Source organism: Bufo bufo, chromosome 7, assembly GCF_905171765.1.
Source record: "Bufo bufo chromosome 7, aBufBuf1.1, whole genome shotgun sequence".
NCBI classification, from domain to species: domain Eukaryota; kingdom Metazoa; phylum Chordata; class Amphibia; order Anura; family Bufonidae; genus Bufo; species Bufo bufo.
Window position 1 is genome coordinate 37,784,610 of NC_053395.1, and position 23,715 is coordinate 37,808,324.

General features: G+C 44.3%; 1 protein-coding gene across 1 annotated transcript in view; it reads left to right on the top strand.

Moving 5' to 3' along the window:
- C7H7orf50 (chromosome 7 C7orf50 homolog) overlaps positions 1-18,506 on the top strand; it is a 239,383-nt gene extending 220,877 nt beyond the window's left edge. Inside the window, exons 5-6 of the mRNA XM_040441332.1 lie at positions 6,695-6,776; positions 17,189-18,506. Coding sequence (XP_040297266.1) covers positions 6,695-6,776; positions 17,189-17,371 — 265 coding nt within the window. The 3' untranslated portion in view covers positions 17,372-18,506. The remainder of the gene's footprint in view (positions 1-6,694; positions 6,777-17,188) is intronic.
- The last annotated feature ends 5,209 nt before the right edge of the window (positions 18,507-23,715 follow it).

The following is a 23,715-nucleotide window of genomic DNA, read 5'->3' on the forward strand; positions in this document are numbered from 1 at the left end:
AAGGAAACTGAGGAAGGCTTACTTTCAAAAGCCATTGATGTTCACAGACTGGTCTCCATTACTTACCCTGAAGCTCCAGCATATCTACCATCATTTGAGAATAAAGGGTTTCAAGATGTGGAATTAAAAAGGGGGCGATACCTGACAGTTCATTATGTATCAAAGCTTAATTCTGTATCCACTCCAGAGGGCAGAGCAGAAAACTGGCAACAGACCCAGTCTTGCATGGCCTTTTTCTATGGAAGCTGCTTGGTTGGACTGAATAAGGCTTTAGGTTTCATAGGTCCTGCCTTGTGATTTGGATTACCATATTTTAAAGGGGTTCTCCAGTTTAGAAAACCAATTTAGGGGGAAGATCCAGCAGTCATGGTCCATATCGGAACCAATGACAAAGTTATAGGTAGGTGGAGCGTCCTTAAAAATGATTTTGGGGATTTAGGTCAAAAGCTTAGGGCAAGGACCTCAAAGGTATTTTCCAAAATACTACCGGTACCACGAGCCACACAAGAAAGGCAGCGGGAGATTAGGGAGGTTAACAAGTGGCTCAAGAACTGGTGTAGGAAGGAGGGGTTTGGATTCCTGGAGAACTGGGCCGACTTCTCTCTCGGCTACAGGCTCTATCGTAGGGACGGGCTGCACCTCAATGGGGAAGGGGCAGCTGTGTTGGGGGAGAAGATGGCTAGAAGGTTGGAGGAGTGTTTAAACTAGGGACTGAGGGGAGGGAAATTACATTATATGAGGGGAAGATAGTGCAGATAGAGACCGGGGGCAAGGTAGTGGGACTGGGGGAGGAATGGAAGGAGGGACTAGAACAGTTCAGAAGGAAAAGTGTAGGGTACAAAATATACATAAACCTCTTAAATGTATGTATACCAATGCCCGAAGCCTGACTAATAAAACTGCGGAACTGGAATTAGTGATGTGTGAGGAGGACTATGAAATAGTGGGAATAACTGAGACATGGCTGGATGATAGCTATGACTGGGCAGTTAATGTACAGGGTTACAGTCTGTTTAGAAAGGATCGCCAAAACCGGGGAGGGGTCTGCCTTTATGTAAAGTCCTGTCTAAAGCCCACAGTCCGTGAAGATATAAGTGAGGGACATGAACATGTGGAGTCACTGTGGGTAGAGATACATGGAGGCAAAAACAATAATAAATTACTAATAGGAGTTTTTTATAAACCACCTAATATACCAGAGTCCACAGAAAATCTGCTACTAAACGAGATAGACGAGGCGGCAAATCATAATGAGGTGGTTATTATGGGGACTTCAACTACCCAGATATAGACTGGGAAACTGAAACCTGTACATCTCATAAAGGAAACAGGTTCTTAGCAGTAACCAAAGACAATTACCTCTCCCAAATGGTTCAGGACCCGACTAGAGGGACGGCCATACTGGACTTAGTATTAACCAATAGACCTGACAGAACAACAGACGTGCAGGTTGGGGAACACCTGGGAAATAGTGACCAATCCTAAATTCTAATTGTGAGAGCTACATACGGTACCTTATGGGAATAAAAGGTTAAGGAACAAGAAAAACCAATGTGGATAAATAGAACTGTAAAGAAAGCAATAAATGACAAAAAGAAAGCATTTAAAGGGAGTTTGTCACCACCATATGGCCATATACAGTGCTTACATTGTCCTATAGCACACCTATACATGAATGTAAGGGTAATTTGTTATTTTCTTTACACTTGCAGAAGCTGGAAAACAAAGTTTAATTCATATGCAAATGAGCACTCGCAAGTGCCCAGGGGCGGCATTCACTGTGTTGGAGCCCAGGCTGCTCTGCCTTTTTTCATTGTTTCCCAGCCTCTGCATATGCCCACCCTCCGATTCCCTTGCGTCATCCTTCGATCCGGCCGAGATCCCGCGCCTGTGCACTGCCTCGCCGGGCCGGAGCATGCACACTGCGATGCCTATTGTGGGCACGGCATTGCTTTAACTACTGCTCATGCGCCGGCAAACGCCACATTGCCTCTGGTTTCGCGTCGTTAAAGTGTGCATGCCCCGGCCCGGCGAGGCAGTGCGCAGATGCGGGATCTCGGCCGGACCGAAGGATGACGCAAGGGAATAGGAGGGCGGGCAGAGGCTGGGCTCCAACACAGTGAACGCTGCACCTGGGCACTTGCGAGTGCTCATTTGCATATGAATCAAAGTTAGTTTTTCCAGCTTCTGCAAGTGTAAAGAAAAAGATACAGGTAGCATTACATTTATGTATAGGTGTGCTATGGGACAATGTAAGCACTGTATATGGCCATAAGTAAAAAAATAGAATATGTAAAAAACAAATAAAAGCAGCCAAACTAAAGACCGAGAGATTAATTGCCAAAGAGAGCAAAACTAACCCTAAAATGTTTTTCAATTATATAAATGGTAAAAAATTATAAATCTGAAGATGTCAGCCCTCTACATAGTAATGAGGGGGGAGTTGCAGAGAGCGATGAGGAGAAAGCAAAGCTATTAAATATTTTTTTCTCCACTGTATTCACTGAAGAAAATAAACTGTCAGGTGAAATGCAGAATGTAAAAGTTTATTCCCCATTAAAAGTGCCCTGTCTGACCCAGGAAGAATATAAATCACTGAAGAAAATGCACCAAAAGGATATACCACTGACTAAACTAGCTGGTCATACAAGCAGATATTAAAAGCTGAGACTTCCGCCAATATGTTCCTGTCAGGAAAATATCGGAGCCCATCATTGCACCACGTCACGGTCACTCAGCATGGCAAAGGGTCCTACCACTACGCTAACTGTGGTGTGAACACGGTCTGAAGGTGATGTAGTCCAGCTCACAGCCCAGCCTGCACACAAATGCCTAGCAGGACAGCCAGTGCAATGTGAACAAAGCAGGACTGTGAGCCACACCCATATCAGACCATGTGATGAAGGATTCCAGGTGCAAAGGAATGTTCACTTGCCAGATGAAGGCACATTCAAGACATATAAAACAAAATCACTGTAGAATTGCAGTGGCCAATATGGCGGAACTGCTCAGACCCCAAACACTGTAGCGTGTTTCTCATTGGGCGAGCAGTCCCATCGCATGTGAACCACAGAAATATTGTGGCAGATATGGAGGAGCTGCTCAAACCCCAAACACTGTAGCGTGTTTCTCATTGGGGGAGCAGTCCCACCGCATGTGGACCGCAGCAAACGACCATCCCGAGCAATTAATGCGTACAAAGGAGGACGCCAGCGCGGTCCACATGCACCACAAAAGCATCCTGCACAGGCAGAGCATTGTGCGGATGAAAATACAATTATATAAATCACTGAAGAAAATGCACCAAAAGGATATGTCACTGACTAAACTAGCTGGTCCATATCTGCCACGATATTTCTGTGGTTCACATGCGATGGGACTGCTCGCCCAATGAGAAACACGCTACAGTGTTTGGGGTCTGAGCAGTTCCGCCATATTGGCCACTGCAATTCTACAGTGATTTTGTTTTATGTCTTGAATGTGCCTTCATCTGGCAATTGAACATTCCTTTGCACCTGGAATCCTTCATCACATGGTCTGATATGGGTGGGGCTCACAGTCCTGCTTTGTTCACATTGCACTGGCTGTCCTGCTAGGCATTTGTATGCAGGCTGGGCTGTGAGCTGGACTACATCACCTTCAGACCGTGTTCACACCACAGTTAGCGTAGTGGTAGGACCCTTTGCCATGCTGAGTGACCGTGACGTGGTGCAATGATGGGCTCCGATATCTTCCTGACAGGAACATATTGGCGGAAGTCTCAGCTTTTAATATCTGCTTGTATGACCAGCTAGTTTAGTCAGTGACATATCCTTTTGGTGCATTTTCTTCTGTGATTTATATAATTGTATTTTCATCCGCACAATGCTCTGCCTGTGCAGGATGCTTTTGTGGTGCATGTGGACCGCGCTGGCGTCCTCCTTTGTACGCATTAATTGCTCGGGATGGTCGTTTGCTGCGGTCCACATGCGGTGGGACTGCTCCCCCAATGAGAAACACGCTACAGTGTTTGGGGTTTGAGCAGCTCCTCCATATCTGCCACGATATTTCTGTGGTTCACATGCGATGGGACTGCTCGCCCAATGAGAAACACGCTACAGTGTTTGGGGTCTGAGCAGTTCCGCCATATTGGCCACTGCAATTCTACAGTGATTTTGACCCAGGAAGAAGTACAGCAGCGTCTTAAAAAGATTAAAATAGACAAATCGCCAGGACCAGATGGCATACACCCCCGTATCCTAAGAGAATTAAGTAATGTCATAGCCAGACCCTTATTTCTGATAATTAAGAATTCTATAGTGACAGGGAGTGTTCCACAGGATTGGCGCATAGCAAATGTAGTGCCAATATTCAAAAAGGTTCCAAAAACAGAGCCCGGAAACTATAGTTTAACATCTGTCGTGGGTAAACTGTTTGAAAGTTTTCTAAGAGATGCTATCTCGGAGTACCTCAAGGAAAATAAGCAAATAACGCCAAATCAGCATGGCTTTATGAGGGATCAGTCATGTCAAACTAATTCAATCAGTTTTTTTGAGGAGGAAAGTTCTAGACTTGACAGCGGCGAATCAATGGATGTCGTATATCTGGACTTCTCCAAAGCATTTGACACTGTACCGCATAAAAGGTTAGTATATAAAATGAGAATGCTTGGACTGGGAGAAAATGTCTGTATGTGGGTAAGTACCTGGTTCAGTCATAGAAAACAGAGGGTGGTTATTAACGGTACGCACTCAGATTGGGTCACTGTCACTAGTGGAGTATCTCAGGGGTCAGTATTGGGCCCTATTCTCTTCAATATATTTATTAATGATCTTGTAGAAGGCTTGCACAGTAAAATATAAATTTTTGCAGATGACACTGAGGGTACTTTCACACTAGCATTTTTCTTTTCCGGTATTAAGTTCTGTCACAGGAGCTCAATACCAGAAAACAACTACCGATAATCAGTTTTATCCTAATGCATTCTGAATGGAGAGCATTCCGTTCAGGATGCATCAGTTCAGTCCCTCTTATGTTTTTTGGCCGGAGAAAATACTGCAGCATGCGCAGACCTTTAAAAATACAAAACAAATAAATAAATAAATACCGGATCCGTTTTTTCCAGATGACACCGGAGAGACGGATCCGGTATTTTAATGCATTTGTCAGACGGATCAGGATCCGTCTGACAAATGCCATCCGTTTGCGTCCGGATTGCCGAATCCGGCAGGCAGTTCCAGCGACGGAACTGCCTGCCGGAATCCTCTGCCGCAAGTGTGAAAGTATCCTAAACTGTGTAAAGTAATTGACACGGAAGAGGACAGTATACTGCTACAGAGGATACAATCTGGATAAATTGGAGGCTTGGCCAGATAAGTGGCAGATGAGGTTTAACACTGACAAATGTAAGGTTATGCACATGGGAAGGAATAATGCAAGTCACCCGTACATACTAAATGGTAAAACACTGGGTAACACTGACATGGAAAAGGATCTAGGAATTTTAGTGAAGAGCACACTGAGCTGTAAAAACCAGCGTCAGGCAGCTGCTGCCAAGGCCAATAAGATAATGGGTTGCATCAAAAGGGGCATAGATGCCCGTGATGAGAACATAGTCCTACCATTTTATAAATCGCTAGTCAGACCACACATGGAGTACTGTGTACAGTTCTGGGCTCCTGTGAACAAGGCAGACAAAGCAGAGCTGGAGAGGGTTCAGAGGAGGGCAACTAAAGTAATAACTGGAATGGGGGGACTACAGTACCCTGAAAGATTATCAACATTAGGGTTATTCACTTTAGAAACAAGACGACTGAGGGGAGATCTAATAATTATGTATAAATATATCAGGGGTCAGTACAGAGATCTCTCCCATCATCTATTTATCCCCAGGACTGTGACTGTGACGAGGGGACATCCTCTGCGTCTGGAGGAAAGAAGGTTTGTACACAAACATAGAAGAGGATTCTTTACGGTAAGAGCAGTGAGACTATGAAGCTCTCTGCCGGAGGAGGTGGTGATGGTGAGTACACTAAAAGAGTTCAAGAGGGGCCTGGATGTGTTTCTGGAGTGTAAGAATATTACAGGCTATGGCTACTAGAGAGGGGTCGTTGATCCAGAGAGTTATTCTGATTGACTGATTGGAGTCGGGAAGGAATTTTTTTCTCATTAAGTGGGGAAAATTGGCTTCTACCTCACCGTTTTTTTTTTTTTTTTGCCTTCCTCTGGATCAACTTGCAGGATAACAGGCCTAACTGGATGGACAAATGTATTTTTTCGGCCTTATGTACTATGTTACTAATAGAGGGAAGGAGGGGTGGTCCTCTGCTCCGAATCCTCTTCTGTTATCCAGAATAGAGAGCAGTTACAAAGAGCTTCTCTCACTCTGGAGGACCTGTCTTGTCCTGCATTACATGGACAGTCCATTGATTTAAATGAACAAAGTGTAATGCTGCATATCCCCTGTGGTGGCGCTGCAGAGAAATTCAACACTTCCAGGTTTATCATAGATTTTAATTGATCGCTAGGTGTGGACACTTTGTGATCAGCTTGTTGTCAAACAGGAACTCTCCTAAACAGAGATACATGCCGCTCCCTAAGCATATGTCACATGGGCAATTTATGGATTTCAGCCACTTATTTTTGAACCAATGTTGTTGTTTTTTATTTTTGTAGTGCACTTCATTACCATAAACCTGTTTTGCTTTGATTGCAGCTGGTCCAAAAAACACCCAGAATGGAAGTTTCAAAAGATAAGGCAAACCTGGCTCCTCATGAACATGTATGACCCAGAGAAGGTAGGTCATGGCTTCCTCATAAGTTTCTATCATGCGTTTGAAAACTTACATGGTGGTGTCACATGATGGTGTCAACCTCCGTTTTTTGTAAAGAAAAATCTGATTACTAGTGCAGGTTCACATTGTAAATGTCATGTCCTGAATAGTTCAAAACACAAAGTTTGACCAGCACCTCTAAATAATAGGAAAAAAGGGCTTTGGTGCATGCTACCATGGCTTCAATTCAAAAGCAAACGAGGACTATGTCTTCAATAGATATCATGCAGTGCATAATAACCAGAGTGATTGTGAGGATTTTGTGACAGAATGTCCTTAACTGTCTTGCCTCAGAACATCCAGGGATTCAACTTTCTGGGAATGGATGGCCCACCCTAACCAGCTAGATGCTTTGTCCAGGTTTTGCAGCTTTGCTTATTCTGCGCGACTTCATGAATAACTGACTTCGGCTCATCGGAGCCCATACATTCTAATACTGTACGGAGACGAATCTCCGTACAGTATTATTCCGAAGTTTTGAAGAAGCGGCTTCGGAATGAAGCATCCAAAGCTCTCTTTGCTCAACACTAGCCGTGATCAAATGTGACCACAGTGTCTGAAACCCTGATGGTGGAGATCGGGGAAGATGTTCCTTTACAGTACAGGGATCCCTCAAGTTACAATATTAATTGGTTCCAGGACGACCATTGTATGTTGAAACCATTGTAAGTTGAGTAATCGGTTCCAAAGCCTCAAAATGTCATCCAAGATGAGAGAAAATGAAGATTTAAGAAAAATAAGTAGATAACTAAGACAGATAAAGCAAGTCCTTACAGATAACAGTCAGGAATAGCTGATAACTAGCAACTAAGGCTACTTTCACACTGGCGTTTTGGCTTTCCGTTTGTGAGATCCGTTCAGGGCTCTCACAAGCGGTCCTAAATGGATCAGTTTTGCCCTAATGTATTCTGAATGGATAAGGATCCGCTCAGAATGCATCAGTTTACCTCCGATCAGTCTCAATTCCGCTCTGGAGGCGGACACCAAAACGCTGCTGTCCGCTTGACAAAACTGAGCAAAACATATCCGTCCTGACACACAATGTAAGTCAATGGGGACGGATCTGTTTCCTTTGACACAATAGAAAACTGATCCGTCTCCCATGGACTTTCAATGGAGTTAATGACGGATCCATCTTGGCTATTACAGATAATACAAACGGATCTGTTCATGACGGATGCATTCGCTTGTATTATTGTAACAGATCAGTTTTTGCAGATCCATGACGCATCCGCCCAAAACGCGAGTGTGAAAGTAGCCTAATCCAGCTATTTTACCAGAGAATTGGCCTTGATTGGTTGGATCTGAGTCTGAGACATTGTATGTCGAGTCTGTGTCAGAAAAGACCATTGTATGTTGAAAATATTGTATCCTGAAGCCATTGTATCTTGAGGGATCAGTGTAATAAGCCCGAATCTGTACTTGATATATTACAGTTCAGGTCAGCTGGTGTAATATGGTGATTTCTGTATAAAATAATGGAGCAAATTCCATTATTCTATACAAATTGCAGTCTGATGATTGGAAGTTGGGGTGCAATTGGGGACCTAACAAAAAGTAAAATAGTTCTGAAAAATATAAAAATAAATAAATAAGCTATTTAAAAAAATAGCTTCATGGGCATCACCGCTTGCGAAAACACCCTATTAAAATATTTAAAAAACTTATCCCATACGGTGAATGGCCTAACGGGGAAAAAAAACAAAATGGACGATTCAACGTTTTTTCAAAAAAAAGTCATACACACCTCAAAATGGTATTAGTAAAAACTACAGATTGTCCCACAACAAATGAGCCTTCAGACATCTCTGTAGACGTAACTAAATATGGCGATGACAAGAAAAAAAGTTTTCAAAAGTTTTTTTTTTCAGTATTAAAACACAAGACAAACTATACAATTCCAATTTTTCCAATTCCAGTTTTTTCCAGCTTCCTTCTACATTGTATATCATATTAAATGGTGGCATTAGAAAGTACAGCTTGTCCCACAAAAAAAAAAAAACAAGCCCTCATACGGCTATGTGAATGGAAAAATAAAAAAAAATTATGGCTCCCGGAAGGCAGGGAGCGAAAAAACGAAATCGGAAAATCGCTGCATCAGAAAGGGGTTACAGCTGGATAAGCTAAGGGCCAGGAAGGGGCAGTAATGCTTGACTACTTCACATTTTCTTTCTCTGCCGTATTAATCAGATTTTGTGAAAATATAGGCAAAGAACCTCTTTAGGTTCAAAGACCACTTTGTCAGTGCTACAGAAGAAGCTGGACCTACAGGTCATACTAATGAGTATGAAGAGGAGTCCGGCAGGACACATGGATGTTTTCATTGAACGTATATCCTGTTACCTTCCATCCTCACATCACTCAGTGGACCCTATTTGCTCAACTGTTTTGCCAACCCCTGACTACAGTTTACACAGGATGTACGACAGGCCTGTGGCCACATCCATGCTACATGTACGAGGTCTAATAAGTGTCCGCGTATTACCCATACACAGGGATGTGTGGGAGGTATATGTAATTGGATACTTGGCTGCTCCTCTGAAAAAATTGTGTAGACCACACACCCGCAGTATAAAAAGAAGCCTGTAATAACGTTTTTACTTAATTAGCTGTTTGAAGATATCTTGAGGGACATGCCAATAGTCTATGGCCCCTTACTGTACCTCCACATGCAGTGTCAGATTGGGGTTCCTGGGGCACACCCCAGGAAATTATTCTCCGGGCCCAACCGCTATATCATCAATAAAGTCTATTGGGTTTAAATCAAAGAAATAGACCCTAGTGGCAGGTGTTTGGCTCCAAAGGCAGCCAAATGGATTTTTTTTGTGCTGGACCTTTGGAGCCCACTATGTTATTACAGCAACAGTTGTTGGATTCTCCATGAACCTGACTTCTGTGTTCCATCAGATGCCATTTTACAGAAGCATTGTCCCCAGAAGAACTGCCCCCTCCAACTCATATATAGACTATTCACAGAGTACCACCCTAATTAAAACGTAGCCTTCATTCATAGACTAACTGGTGGGAGGAGCTATAAAGTAGGTGGGCGCTGTTGGGGGCGGTGCTGGAGCTGTAGCAGAGGAAGGAGAAGTGCATCATGGGTTTGGTTAGACACAACAACAGGAAGTGCCTACCTACAGGATTACATAAATTCGATTTATTAAACCTTGCACTAAAATTTCTCAAACGACACTTACTGTTGAAATTCTTGGAGATCTTGGTGATCCCACAGCTTATTCCGGTAGGTAAAAGATATCCCCTATCCACAGGATAGGAGATAACAATCAGATCGGTAGGGGACTGTTTACGACAATGGGGACCCAGTACTCCCTACAGGCACCCTGCTGCTTCCCTGAAATGACTGGAGCAGCCAGTTGCACATGTGCGCTGTACTTGGCTATCTCCGGAACGCCCATAGAAATGAATGGAGTGGGTACACACATATGCAATCGGTCGCTCCGGTCATTTCAGGGGAGCAGCAGGGGATACTGGGCCCCCGTTCTCGTGATCGGTGGGGGTCCCAGCGGTAGGACCCCCACTGATCTGATCGTTATTCCCTATCCTGTGGATGCAGGATAATGTTTAGCTACCGGAATACCCCTTTAAGAACGCAATTACACACACAACAGCCTTGATGAACCTGTAGTATATACAGATTTTTTTCCAAACCTTTGATTTTCCCACTCTGCTTATGGAGTCTTGGTGGGTTTGTTGTGGGACGAGGGTGGTTTACACTTCATGTGGTTTAGCAAAGGCTTTCCCTAAAAGCGTGACTAATAGTATGAATCACGAAGAGGAGGTTATTGCTGGATGCGGAGTACATGGGAGGTGGCGTGTGTTGCGGAAAATTATTCCAGTGAAATTTTTTAATAACAGGATGATCGGAATCGACCTAAAACAGAATCATAATAATGTGTAATCTGCAATGCTGGGAATAAGAAGAGCTCTGTACTGCCACCTCCTGGTCAGCCCTGGAACAGCAGTGAAAGTGGGGATCAAAGGAAATAAGACCAGATCTAAAGATGTCTTAAATCTGTATTAAGTATTTTTAAGGAGATAAGTTTGGCCTCCTTACAATCCTTTGTTTTACCTGTAGCACTGTCCATGACGAACTAAAATTCTGTAATAACTGGGCAATAACCAGTTGATCAAATGCATCACATCGTTTAACTGCAGAAAATTCTGATTTTGATACGACTAAGGCTCTGTTCACATACAGTTGCAAGAAAAAGTACATGAACCCTTTGGAATGATATGGATTTCTGCACAAATTGGTCATAAAATGTGATCTGATCTTCATCTAAGTCACAACAATAGACAATCACAGTCTGCTTTAACTAATAACACACAAATTAAATTTTACCATGTTTTTATTGAACACACCATGTAAACGTTCACAGTGCAGGTGGAAAAAGTATGTGAACCCCTAGACTAATGACATCTCCAAGAGCTAATTGGAGTGAGGTGTCAGCCAACTGGAGTCCAATCAATGAGATGAGATTGGAGGTGTTGGTTACAGCTGCCCTGCCCTATAAAAAACACACACCAGTTCTGGGTTTGCTTTTCACAAGAAGCATTGCCTGATGTGAATGATGCCTCACACAAACGAGCTCTCAGAAGACCTACGATTAAGAATTGTTGACTTGCATAAAGCTGGAAAGGGTTATAAAAGTATCTCCAAAAGCCTTGCTGTTCATCAGTCCACGGTAAGACAAATTGTCTATAAATGGAGAAAGTTCAGCACTGCTGCTGCTCTCCCTAAGAGTGGTCGTCCTGTAAAGATGACTGCAAGAGCACAGCGCAGACTGCTCAATGAGGTGTAGAAGAATCCTAGAGTGTCAGCTAAAGACTTACAAAAGTCTCTGGCATATGCTAACATCCCTGTTAGCGAATCTACGATACGTAAAACACTAAACAAGAATGGATTTCATGGGAGGATACCACGGAGGAAACCACTGCTGTCCAAAAAACATTGCTGCACGTTTACAGTTTGCACAAGAGCACCTGGATGTTCCACAGCAGTACTGGCAAAATATTCTGTGGACAGATGAAACCAAAGTTGAGTTGTTTGGAAGAAACACACAACACTATGTGTGGAGAAAAAGAGGCACAGCACACCAACATCAAAACCTCATCCCAACTGTGAAGTATGGTGGTGGGGGCATCATGGTTTGGGGCTGCTTTGCTGCGTCACGGCCTGGATGGATTGCTATCATCGAAGGAAAAATTTATTCCCAAGTTTATCAAGACATTTTGCAGGAGAACTTAAGGCCATCTGTCCACCAGCTGAAGCTCAACAGAAGATGGGTGTTGCAACAGGACAACGACCCAAAGCATAAAAGTAAATCAACAACAGAATGGCTTAAACAGAAGAAAATACGCCTTCTGGAGTGGCCCAGTCAGAGTCCTGACCTCAACCCGATTGAGATGCTGTGGCATGCCCTCAAGAAAGCGATTCACACCAGACATCCCAAGAATATTGCTGAACTGAAACAGTTCTGTAAAGAGGAATGGTTAAGAATTACTCCTGACCGTTGTGCATGTCTGATCTGCAACTACAGGAAACGTTTGGTTGAAGTTATTGCTGCCAAAGGAGGTTCAACCAGTTATTAAATCCAAGGGTTCACATACTTTTTCCACCTGCACTGTGAATGTTTACATGGTGTGTTCAATAAAAACATGGTGACATTTAATTCTTTGTGTGTTATTAGTTTAAGCAGACTGTGATTGTCTATTGTTGTGACTTAGATGAAGATCAGATCACATTTTATGACCAATTTGTGCAGAAATCCATATCATTCCAAAGGGTTCACATACTTTTTCTTGCAACTGTATGCATCATGGTTTTTGTCATGAACAGAAGTATAATGCAGTGCTGGATTGACAAGGTGATATGACTATGCTGGAACCTGGTCCTGTCAATCAAGAAGTAGGAGCTGACAGGAGGAGCAGGAGTGCACAGAGTGGCTTGGGCCCGCCCTCGCTGCACTTAACTGCTCGTTTGCATATGGATTGAAAGCACTTTTCTCCAGAATGTAACAACAGATCTCCAAGTGAAAAGTATCATGACATTTAGCGGAGCTAACCCTACAAGGCATTGTACCTGGTGTAATAGGGGATTTCCTAGTGACAGGTTCCCTTTAATAAAGGGGTGTCTTCCACTCAGGATCCTAATCTTTTGACAGGAGCGGGCAGCAGTTACAAAGTGGATCTACCCTGCATTAGAAAGACAGCCCACTGATGTCAGTAGACACTGTGTAATGCATAATTTCCCCTCTGGTGGCGCTGTAGGGAAATTGAACACTTAATGCCAGTGCACACTTAGCTTCTTGGTGCTGTTTTTCGCACGGAATCCGTGCCAAAAACTGCCTCCTATTCATTTCAATGAGATCAGCACTTTTTCCACATGGGAAAAAAGAACATCATGCTTTATCTTGGCGTGGAATCCTTGCTGATTCTCCAATTGAAATGAATGGAAAGCTGAAAAGACGCACCATACGTGTACATTAAAGCACGTTGAAAAACTGCATCAAAAACAGCAAGAAAACCGCAAAAAATAAATAAAAATACTGTGGAAAAAGCATGCCTGGATTTCACAATCTGTCGTGTGAACATACCCTTGCTGCTAGGTTTACCCATGAATTACAGCTGCTGGGCGGAGAAACTTTCCTTGTCCTGCTATAAGAACTCTACAGGCTACCATAAACAGCAGCCTGTAGCTTGCAGTTGGAATCGCAAGCTAATGGTTTTAAATCAGAGCGACGATGCAGCGCTGTACTTGGTGCTGGCAGATGTGCAAGTCCTGACTGGACGGTTCCTCATCGGTTGACCTGTAGAAGTCGCTCCTGTGCACCCCAGAGCCGACAAGTAAACGGCTGACCTCATGGTATACTTGACTCTGACTCCAGAATATCTCAGGCTTACAAGTGAACGCCTTGGGACGGTCTTCCAACAGTTTTGCTTTTCATTAGCTACCGTAACATCCCACACAAAGGAACAGATGTTCTTCTGCAGCAGAATGAAGTCAGAAAGCTGCTGCTCCTATAACTGGGGCTCGTGGACGCCAATCCCGGTCCATGCTGTGGGGTTCCCTATGTCAACAGTGGTCAGATACAACAGAGAAGTAGGATTTTACCCGGGTAGGAAGAGCCAAATGTGAAGAAGAGATGATGGCAGATACTACTCCACACAGAACACAGGCGGGAAAGGGGAACAGTAACTGGGCCTTGAAACTAGGGTAGAAACAGGTCACCTCCTAGACCACCCTAATCCGGGCCCTGACTACCTATCAATATGAATAGACCTTGAAGGTAGGAATATTCATATGCAGGAAGTCTAGGCAGTGATATCCCTATAAGGCCCTGGAATAAGGTTAGGACCAGAGACTATAAAGGGTAGAAGTGATGACCACTGAGCAACAGCTGAGAAAAGGGAAGTGGTCATTAACCCTATCAACACTGGATAAAGAGAAATCAAGGAGGCTGTTAGATTCCTCCACGCTCAGCCAGTCTCCCAGATCTCCTGACACCAGTCACCTGAGGGACCGTGACAGCGAGCTAGCAGAACATATGGCTGGTGAGGTTGAAGATTTAAACTAAGCGCACTCGACCATCTCAGTGAGGTGGACAAAAAAAAATAAGGCAAAGAACAAACAGCAGGTGGCGCTATGCAGATACATTTTATTGAATAACTCAGTGGCTTGTGCAAAATTTGTAATTACATTCAATTACAAAAGTGTTCAGATCCAGGTGCTGGTTTGAAAAAAATTTAGAATATATTTTATGACTCAAGTTTTTTACTGAAGTGTAGTATCAGATATCGTGACTAGGACAACTACTTGGTTTTTATTTTGTACTTAAACACTATTGTGCCACTTTAGGCTTTTATTTTTGCTGATTTTGGCGTGGATTGTGCAGATAATATTCTCAACAAAATAAATACTGTTGCAGTGTAAAGCACGGGGGAGGAGATTACCGTAACAGCTTGTGATCAAATCAAAGATTTTAGCCCAAAGCTCCCAATAAATAATGCACCTAAGGCAACTGCAAACCAGCGCTTTCCCTTTTCACTAGGATCTCAATAGCGGGGGCAAAGCGCTTCCGTTTTGTCCCCATTAATTGTCAATAGGCACAAAACTGAACTGAACGAAACGGAGTGCGCCAGAATGCGTTCCATACCGTTTGGTTGCGTCCCCATCACGGACAGAATAATGCTGCAAGCAGCGTTTTTCTGTCCACGATGTGGTGGGGAGCAAGACGGATCCGTCATGGCTATTTTAAAGATAATACAACCTGATCTGTTGATAACTGATGCAGGCGGTTGTATTATTGTGACGGAAGCGTTTTTGCTGATCCATGACGGATCGAGAAAAAACGCTAGTGTGAAAGGCTCCATTCACACGTCCGCAAGTGTTGTCCGCACCGGTTCCGCAATTGTGCGGACCCATTCATTCTCTGAGGACTGAATGGATGCGGAGAGCACACTATGTGTTCTCCGCATTTCCAGAGCACGGCCCCGATCTTCCGGTCCGCAGCTCCGGAAAAAAATAGAGCATGTCCTATTCTTGTCCACAATTGCGGACAAGAATAGGCATTTCTATGGAGGTGCCGGCCGGGTGTATTGTGGATCCGCAATTTGCAGATCCGCAATGCACTACGGACGTGTGAATGGATCCTAAGCTTAAGTGTATCAAAGCTTAACAAGGCAGCCATCAGTGCAGAAAATCGGGGTATGGCTGATTTTTGTAACAGATTCTTTTAGACTGCGATATAGTAAATAGATTCGTAGTCGGATGTTAGCAGCAATCTGAAACATGACAATATCTCCATATTCTAATTATATTTTATTTTAAATGATATATGTCACAGATTTTTCATCTGCAGAGTATTGCACCTCTAGGAAAAGTGTGACCCGTGTGTCTACTCGATATACCTGTGAATCAGTCCACAGCGCTTACGGTCATATTACTCCCACTGAGCTACAGCGCCATCTGCTGGCTATGAAGGGAAATGTAATTGTTTACTCAATTTTAAGAAAATGCCCCAAAATAGGAAAAAGAATAATCACATGCGCACACAAAATTATTTAATCAAATGTTCCCTTCTGCCAGCCTTTCTGCTTTAAAAGATTAAAAGATGCTTTAAAAGATATTAATACAGTATATACACATTGCCCCTCCAGCTATCACATGCTTGATGGATATGTTACAAACCCATTTAAGTGTGATCATTTTCTTTTTTTTTTTTTTCCCTTAAAGGGGTTATGCCATGATTGATGTAAAGAATGAAAACTATACATCATACAGTACATGACCATCTCTTTCTAATAAAGCTAGAACCAGCCCTGTACCTCACATGGATCCAGAGATCTACACATTCATTGCTTCAATTGCTCTGCTAGATTAAAGGGGTTCTGCAGTTTGTTTAAACTGATGATCTATCCTCTGGATAGATCATCAGCATCTGATCGGCGGGCGTCCGACACCCGGGACCCCCGCTGATCAGCTGTTTGAGAAGGCAGCGCCACGGCCTTCTCACTGTTTACCGCTTGCCCAGTGACGTCACGACTAGTATAACCTCCATTCAAGTGAACAGAGCTTAGCCGCGCCCAGGCCAGTTGATACTAGTCGTGACGTCACTGGGCCAGCGGTAAACAGTGAGAAGGCCGCGGCACTGCTGGAGCGCCGCTGCCTTCTCAAACAGCTGATCGGCGGGGGTCCCAGGTGTCGGACCCCCGCCGATCAGATGCTGATGATTTATCCAGAGGATAGATCATCAGTTTAAACAAACTGCAGAACCCCTTTAACTTCAGCCTGGCAGCTCGGGGGGTGGGGGGGTTTCTTTTTGCTGCAGCTCTCTCCCTGTAACTGCCACAGCTTCTAACAGAACATATGGCTGGTGACAGTTGAAGATTTAAACTGAGAGCGTTTGCCCAGCTCAGTGAGACGGGACAAAAACTAAGGAAAAGAACAAACAGCAGGTGGCGCTATATAGATACATTTTATTGAATTGCTCAGTGGCACTGACACCGACACCCAGGGCCACCACTGATCAGCTGTTTGAGAAGGCAGTAGCGACCTTCTCACAGCTTAGCCTAGACCATGTGACGTCACTTGGCCTAGGCGCAGCTCAGCCTCATTGAAGCCCATAGGGCTGAGCTGCGATACTAAGCTCTGCCACTATACAATAGGCAGCGCTGTGCTTGGTGAGCAGGGGGAAGGCCGTGGCGCTACTGCGAGGACCGGTGCCTTCTCAAACAGCTGATCGGCGGGGGTCCCAGATGTCGAACACCCACCGATCAGATACTGATGACCTGTCCAGAGGATAAAAGTCTTGGAAAACCCCTTTAAAATCTGTTTTCCATTTTCCTTCTGATAGGTTCCAGACAAAGACTTCAAGAGGCTGCTGAATTACCTGGGGGGTCTGAAGGGCAGCGCTCGTGAGACCACCATACAGAAAGCAGAGGAGTACATGAAGGAGCAGGACAGCTGCCAGACACAGGAGGAGCCTGATCAGCAGAAGCTGGACAGAATACGAGAAGTGTTACAGCTTTTGTCTTAAGTGTCTTACAGCGTCGCGCCACAATCAGTAGAACACATACCTCATTATCTCACATTTTTCTATATTTCCAGGGGATGCTGATGATCTATTCAAGAGTGACTTGAAAAGGGTTTTCCTCTTATCCTATATTGATGACCTATCCTCAGGGTCAGATGGGCGGAGGCCCAACTCCCTGCACCCCCACGATCAGCTGTAAGAAGAGAACACAGCATTCTGCCTTCTCTGCACCGTTTACCTGCTCCCCATCGGCGAGCAGGTGTAATATGGCGCCCCATTCACTCCACTGGGACGGCTCTGACTTATTCAAGTGAATTGGAGTGAGCCCTCCCATTGAAGTGAATGAGAGAGGGAAGCGATAATTACTTTGGTCGCCGCTGCAGTGTCGATGGCGAGCAGGTAAACACTGAGGGGAACACAGCTCCTGCTCATACAAGCGCCGCGTTTTCAGCTGATCAGCGTGGGTGCTTGCAATCAGACCCCCACCCATCTGATATTGATGATCTATCCTAAGGACAGGTCATCAATATAGAATAAGCGGACAACCTCTTTAACCCCTTTGACACTGCTTAGACATTTCCTTAGACATGAAAAAATCTGACCACACTCATATTCGATTGGTATTTCACCTGTAACATAGACACGTCCACTCAGAGTCTTGGTGGCGGAGGTCCATTAAAGAGAGCTTACTCCTCCATATTTGAAATTTTCACCCGATTTGCAAAGCAGTTTGTGATTTGCCAGCTATTACATTGCGAGAAATGAATCGCCTTAAAGGGGTTCTCTGGGGCTTTCCCTAAAGTCTGTGGTTCGGCTCTTGCAGAAGCCAGAGTGTTTCAGCAGTACTTACCTTTCCATCACAGTGCTGATTCTGCAATGTCAGCCGCGATCACTCCCGCCCGGCTGCGGGCTCAACTGGATGTGCACCTGTGCCTTCTGTGAACAGGAAGACGTAAGAGCACATCCGGACAGAACGTCAGAAGACCTGCAGTCATGTGATCACAGAGGAGGCCGAAGGATAAGTACTGCTGAAATTCAGCCTTGCACATGTTAGGGTACTTTCACACTAGCGTTTCTCTTTTCCGGTGTTGAGTTCCGTCCTAAGGGCTCAATACCGGAAAAAAACGGATCAGTTTCATCCCCATGCCTTCTGAATGGAGAGCAACCCGTTCAGGATGCATCAGGATGTCTTCAGCTCAGTCACTGTACGGTTTTTGGACGGAGAAAATACTGCAGCATGCTGCAGTATTTTCTCCGTCCAAAATTCCGGAACACCTGCATTATTTTACATTGAAATGCATTAATGCCGAATCCGGCCCTAAGTGTTCCGGAAAAACAGATCCGGTTTTGCGCAGACCTTTAAAAATGTGAAAAAAGATAAATACTCGATCCGTTTTTTCAGATGACAACCGGAAAGACGGATCCGGTATTGCAATACATTTGTGAGACAGATCCGCATCCAAAACCGTCTACAAATGGTATCCGTTTGCATACAGATTGCCGGATCGGGCAGGCAGTTCCTGCGACGGAACTGCCTGCCGGAATCCAGCGACGCTAGTGTGAAAGTAGCCCCGGAGAACCCCTGTAAATTTGCTAAAAGCAAATCTCAGACGTGGCAAATTGATTTGCCCAACGTGCATGTCCATTACATAGAAGACCACAACATGTATGGTTCCTCCGTTTCCCTTTTTTTTATAAATTTCTTTGTGTTTGGATTTTTTTATATGAACATTTTCCTTCTGAATTTAGTAAAGATGATACAAGCTGAACTTTTATAATAAAAAATTGCTAATTCCTGCTGTGCCTGGTTTATGGATCACATAGTAAAAATGCAGCGATGAGGCTCCTCCATTAGAGGATTTAAATAAAAATGTCAATGCCATCCAAATTGTCTTTTAACACGAAGAGGATATAACATTTCTAAAGATGTGTAAAAGGGGGGTCCTTAATACAAATGCTAATTCAGTGAGATTGATAATCTAGAACAGCAAAGAAGAAAAAGTAGTCACTGGGAATGTCCCCTTATTTAGACCATTGGGACACAAGAGTAGTCCCGAATATCATTAATAACGGGTTAGGGGTGAGGGTCACCCACAAGCATAAGATGGAGTCTTATAATACAAAAGGTTCCTGTTAGAGGATGTTATCTTGCAGGCCAATGCAAAGCCCCCTAAAAAATGAACTGCAGGAGAGTAAAGACCCCCCCTTCCCCCAGGTGTTCCAACACATTTTCCCTGTTGAAGGGTTCCTCAGGGGACGTTGCCACCACACATGACATGACAAGCACATTAGAAGTATAGTTCAAAATAATGCTAGAAATGAACCAGACAAAGAAATGCTCCTCGGATAAGTAGTCCCTGGTTGGGTGGTCAAATGATCAGGGCAAATAGTACGTCTTTTGCATCCAGGGCAAGACAGACCCTCCAAATACTTCCAGATAGGGAGATTAGGTATTAGGTCCTCTGGTATGAATCCAATATTTAAGCTACAGGGTAGCAAACAACAAATTATTCCAAAAGAGTAAAGGACATGAAACACTGTGATAAAACATCCCCCGGGGAGGAGACAATTGTCTTTTGGGACAGCCGGCATACATTTTGTGAGCTCCTAATATCCTCGACATCTGTATCAATGTAAGTGTTGTTTTTGCGCCATCCACCCCCGGATTAACAATTTTAAAAAAAAGGAGGAGGGATGTTTTATCACGTGTTTCATGTGCTTTGGGCTACATTCACAGGACTGTTGAAAACATTTTTCTAAGCATTGAAGTCTAGGTGCCTAATGGCAGAATAATTACAGACGTCGTAGGACATGTCTTATTTTTGGCCGTTTTGATGGTCTGACAGACCCCAATGAAATCAGTGGGACCGTTTTTAATGGGGATTTAAACAGAAGTGCATCTGTCTGACGGTAGTTAAAAACGGATAGACAAAAAAAGCTGTTAAAAACAGATAAAACAGTCAGTTTTTCCTGGCCGTTTTGCATCCGTGTGTCTATCCACTTTCTGACAGCCAGAAAGTGGATAGACACACGGATGCAAAACGGCCAGGAAAAACTGACTGTTTTATCTGTTTTTAACAGCTTTTTCTTCCACTGTCATGTGAATGTGGCCTAAGTTTTTACAATATTGCACCCATCTCCTAGGAAGAGGCAAGGTGATGAATTTAACGAGGACCAGGAGGGGATCCATTTTAATTTTCTGCATGTTCTTGCTGAAAATACTTTGTGCTGCTCTGATCATCTACAGGAACAGTAGTTCCATTCTTAAAGGGTGTCTGTCAGCAGTTTTGATTATGCTAAACCACTGACAGCACTGGGGAGAGCAGTTCAAAGCATTTGTAGAGATTTGTTATCATCAGAAGTGGCGTGACTTTTATTCTGCCAGATTCTGATCCTGCAAGTGCACTGGAGGCAGGGCTTCACTGTGAAGTGCACTGTGCACTGAGCTACTTCACAGTATCTCCCCTCCGATCTGAGTGATAACTGTAGCATCCAACCAGGAGTCTAATACAGCTGTCACTCAGAGCAGAGGACACTTCATCGTCAGTGTACCTGCAGAAGCATCGACTTCCATTGTCATTGTACCTGCAGAAGCAGAACCTGCCAAAATAAAACCTCATATTCATACTACTTATGATGACAAAAGATCCATGTATGTTTGTTCTCTCTCACCATCCCCTACCTAGCGCTGACAGCAGTTTAGCATGGTCAAAACTGTTGACGGGGGGGGGGCGGAGCCTGCAACGCACATGGACAAGGCAACATAGACCAGAGCTCCTCTTCCACTTGGCGCTTTGCCTGGCTCTATCTTTAGCTAATATCAGCCAAAATGGGGAAGATTGGTAGGGACAGAAGCAAGGAGACTCCTGGAACTCTGAAACAGCAAGCAGAGATTTAGAAATACATGAAAAAGAAAGACACCACGCTGCAGGCGCTCTGTCTTCCAAGATGGCACTGGCATCGGACACACTTGACTCTGAAGCAGCGGAGGACTCAGATGCAGACAGCTTGGCCGGAGGTATGAAAGACTCAGAGCCAATTACTTGTGCTTTCCTTAAGCAGACAATCACACAAGCTATGTCACCTATTATGAGGGAGCTGAAGGATATTAGAGCGGACCTCCGCCATCTTGGAGGCCACGTGGACTCACTGGAAGATCAACACGCTGCCATGCTTACCTTTGATGGCTCGGTGAGATCCAAATTCCTTGAACAACAGTGTCAGCTTAACGCTGTATTTAATCAGATTGAGGATCTGGAAAATCGCAATCGCATTAAGGGGGTATCCCTGAAGGGCACGCACCGGAAGCCCTTAGCCAGGTGGCCACTGCCATTTTCTCTACCATACTAGGCCAAGAGAAGTAGTCGTCCATAGTGATTGAGCGCATTCATAGGGCCCTCCGCCCTAAACCAGGTCCTATGGAGCCCCTGAGGGACGTGATTTGTAAATTGCTTAACTTTGCTGACACTGCGGCGATACTGCGCCAAGCCCGGGAAAGAGGGGAAGTTTTACTGGACTCAGCTCTGGTGCATATTTACCAGGACCTTTCTCTTACCACTCTGGCAAAGAGAAGAACCATGAGGCCTCTCCTGGAGCACCTAAGCGCACACAACCTGACGTATAGATGGCTCTACCCTTTTGGGATAGTAATCCTTAAAAATAACAAGCAAATTGCCATCCGCACACCAGAGGATCTACAAGCCACATGGTCCAAACTTGAGATACCTCCTGTGCAGGTGCCGAAGGAAGATGACTTGCCAACCCTTCCTTCCCCGTCAGATCCCTGGTCCACCGCGGGCGAAAGGAAACAACTACAGAGGATGATGAGGGTGCTGATAAAGAACTTTGCTACCTGAACATGAGGGACTCTTGCAAGTATTATTCACTTCCAGGGGCTATCCTACATTGAGGAAAATAAGGGCTTCCTGTAGCTGAATAGCCTGACTCACCTGGCGACAGGTCTTACGAATCTTTCTCTCTCCCCATTTCCATACCACACTTTCCTTCTCTCCCTGCTCCATTTCTTTTTTTATCCCTTCCATCAATTTCTCCTTGTGATTATCGTGCCGGCCGCGTCTGGCTGCCTATGTGGGGCAGTCTTAAGTAATGGTGCATTATACACATCAACCCTCCCCGCGTGCTATGTTGCACTAGACGAGCTCTATCCGGTCAGATTTGTTGCTGGTCTGGGGCCTCTTGTTGAGTCCCTGGAGTCAGCTCAACTTGACCTCACTGTATTGGCATGTTTTTTCTCTTTTGCGTTGCAACTTTATGGTACTGTATGTTTAACTTTTATTTTATATGTATGTGGGGATCTTCCGGGAAGACGAGGAGACACACCACTTCTGTACGCTCTTTCTTTTCTCATCTTATGACATGACGAAACATATGATTTACTCCTTTAATGTAAAGGGGTTCAATGTGCCACAAAAGAGGTCCCATGTCTTTGCTTTTACACGCAGGAGCTCTCCTTCAATACTCTTTTTACAAGAGACACACTTCAAGGCTCATAAAATCCCTAAATTACAATACTCCCCTTTTGACCACTGGTTTCATAGCTGTAATGGGGCTCGGGCCTCAAGGGGAGTAAGCATCGCCCTAAAAAAGTTTCTGGCTTTCACTTGCCTTCAATCCAGAGAGAACCAGAGGGGTAGATTTATATTTTTGAAAGGGAGACTAGACGATAACCCTATCACTCTGGCAAATGTATATGCCCCTAACAAGGGCCAGGTGAAGTGGCTAGTTAATACTATTCAAAAGTTGCAGTTGTTTGCGGAGGGAATGGTGGTACTTGGGGGAGATTTTAAAGTCACTCTCAATCCTTTATTGGATGCATCTACTGCGCGATCTGCTATTTCCCTCACCGGACTGAGCAAGTTGAAGGCCTCCTTAGAAACTCTCTACCTAGTAGACACCTGGAGAACACTCCATCCTGAAGCCAAAGATTTCTAATTTTTCTCACATGTACACCATTCATATCAACGCATTGATTACCTATTTATTTCACAGGCATCGCTATCAGTGGTGGGATCCGCTGGCATAGAGTCGATCTCAGTCTCAGACCATGTTCCTATCCATGTAACATTACATTTATCAACTCCAGGTCGGAGATCCTGGACTTGGAGACTTAATGAGACCCTCCTAAGGGATGACTCCACAATCTCATCACTAGGTAAGAAACTGCTTATTTTAACACCAACACTACTCCAGATTCCAGAAGTCCCATTTACCATGGTGTGGGAGGCTCATAAAGCCTTTATCAGGGGAGAATTGATCACTTTAGGCACCACAGTTAAGAGGAAGAGGTCGCAGGAGATCGACTCTTTGCTATCCTGGATCTCGTCACT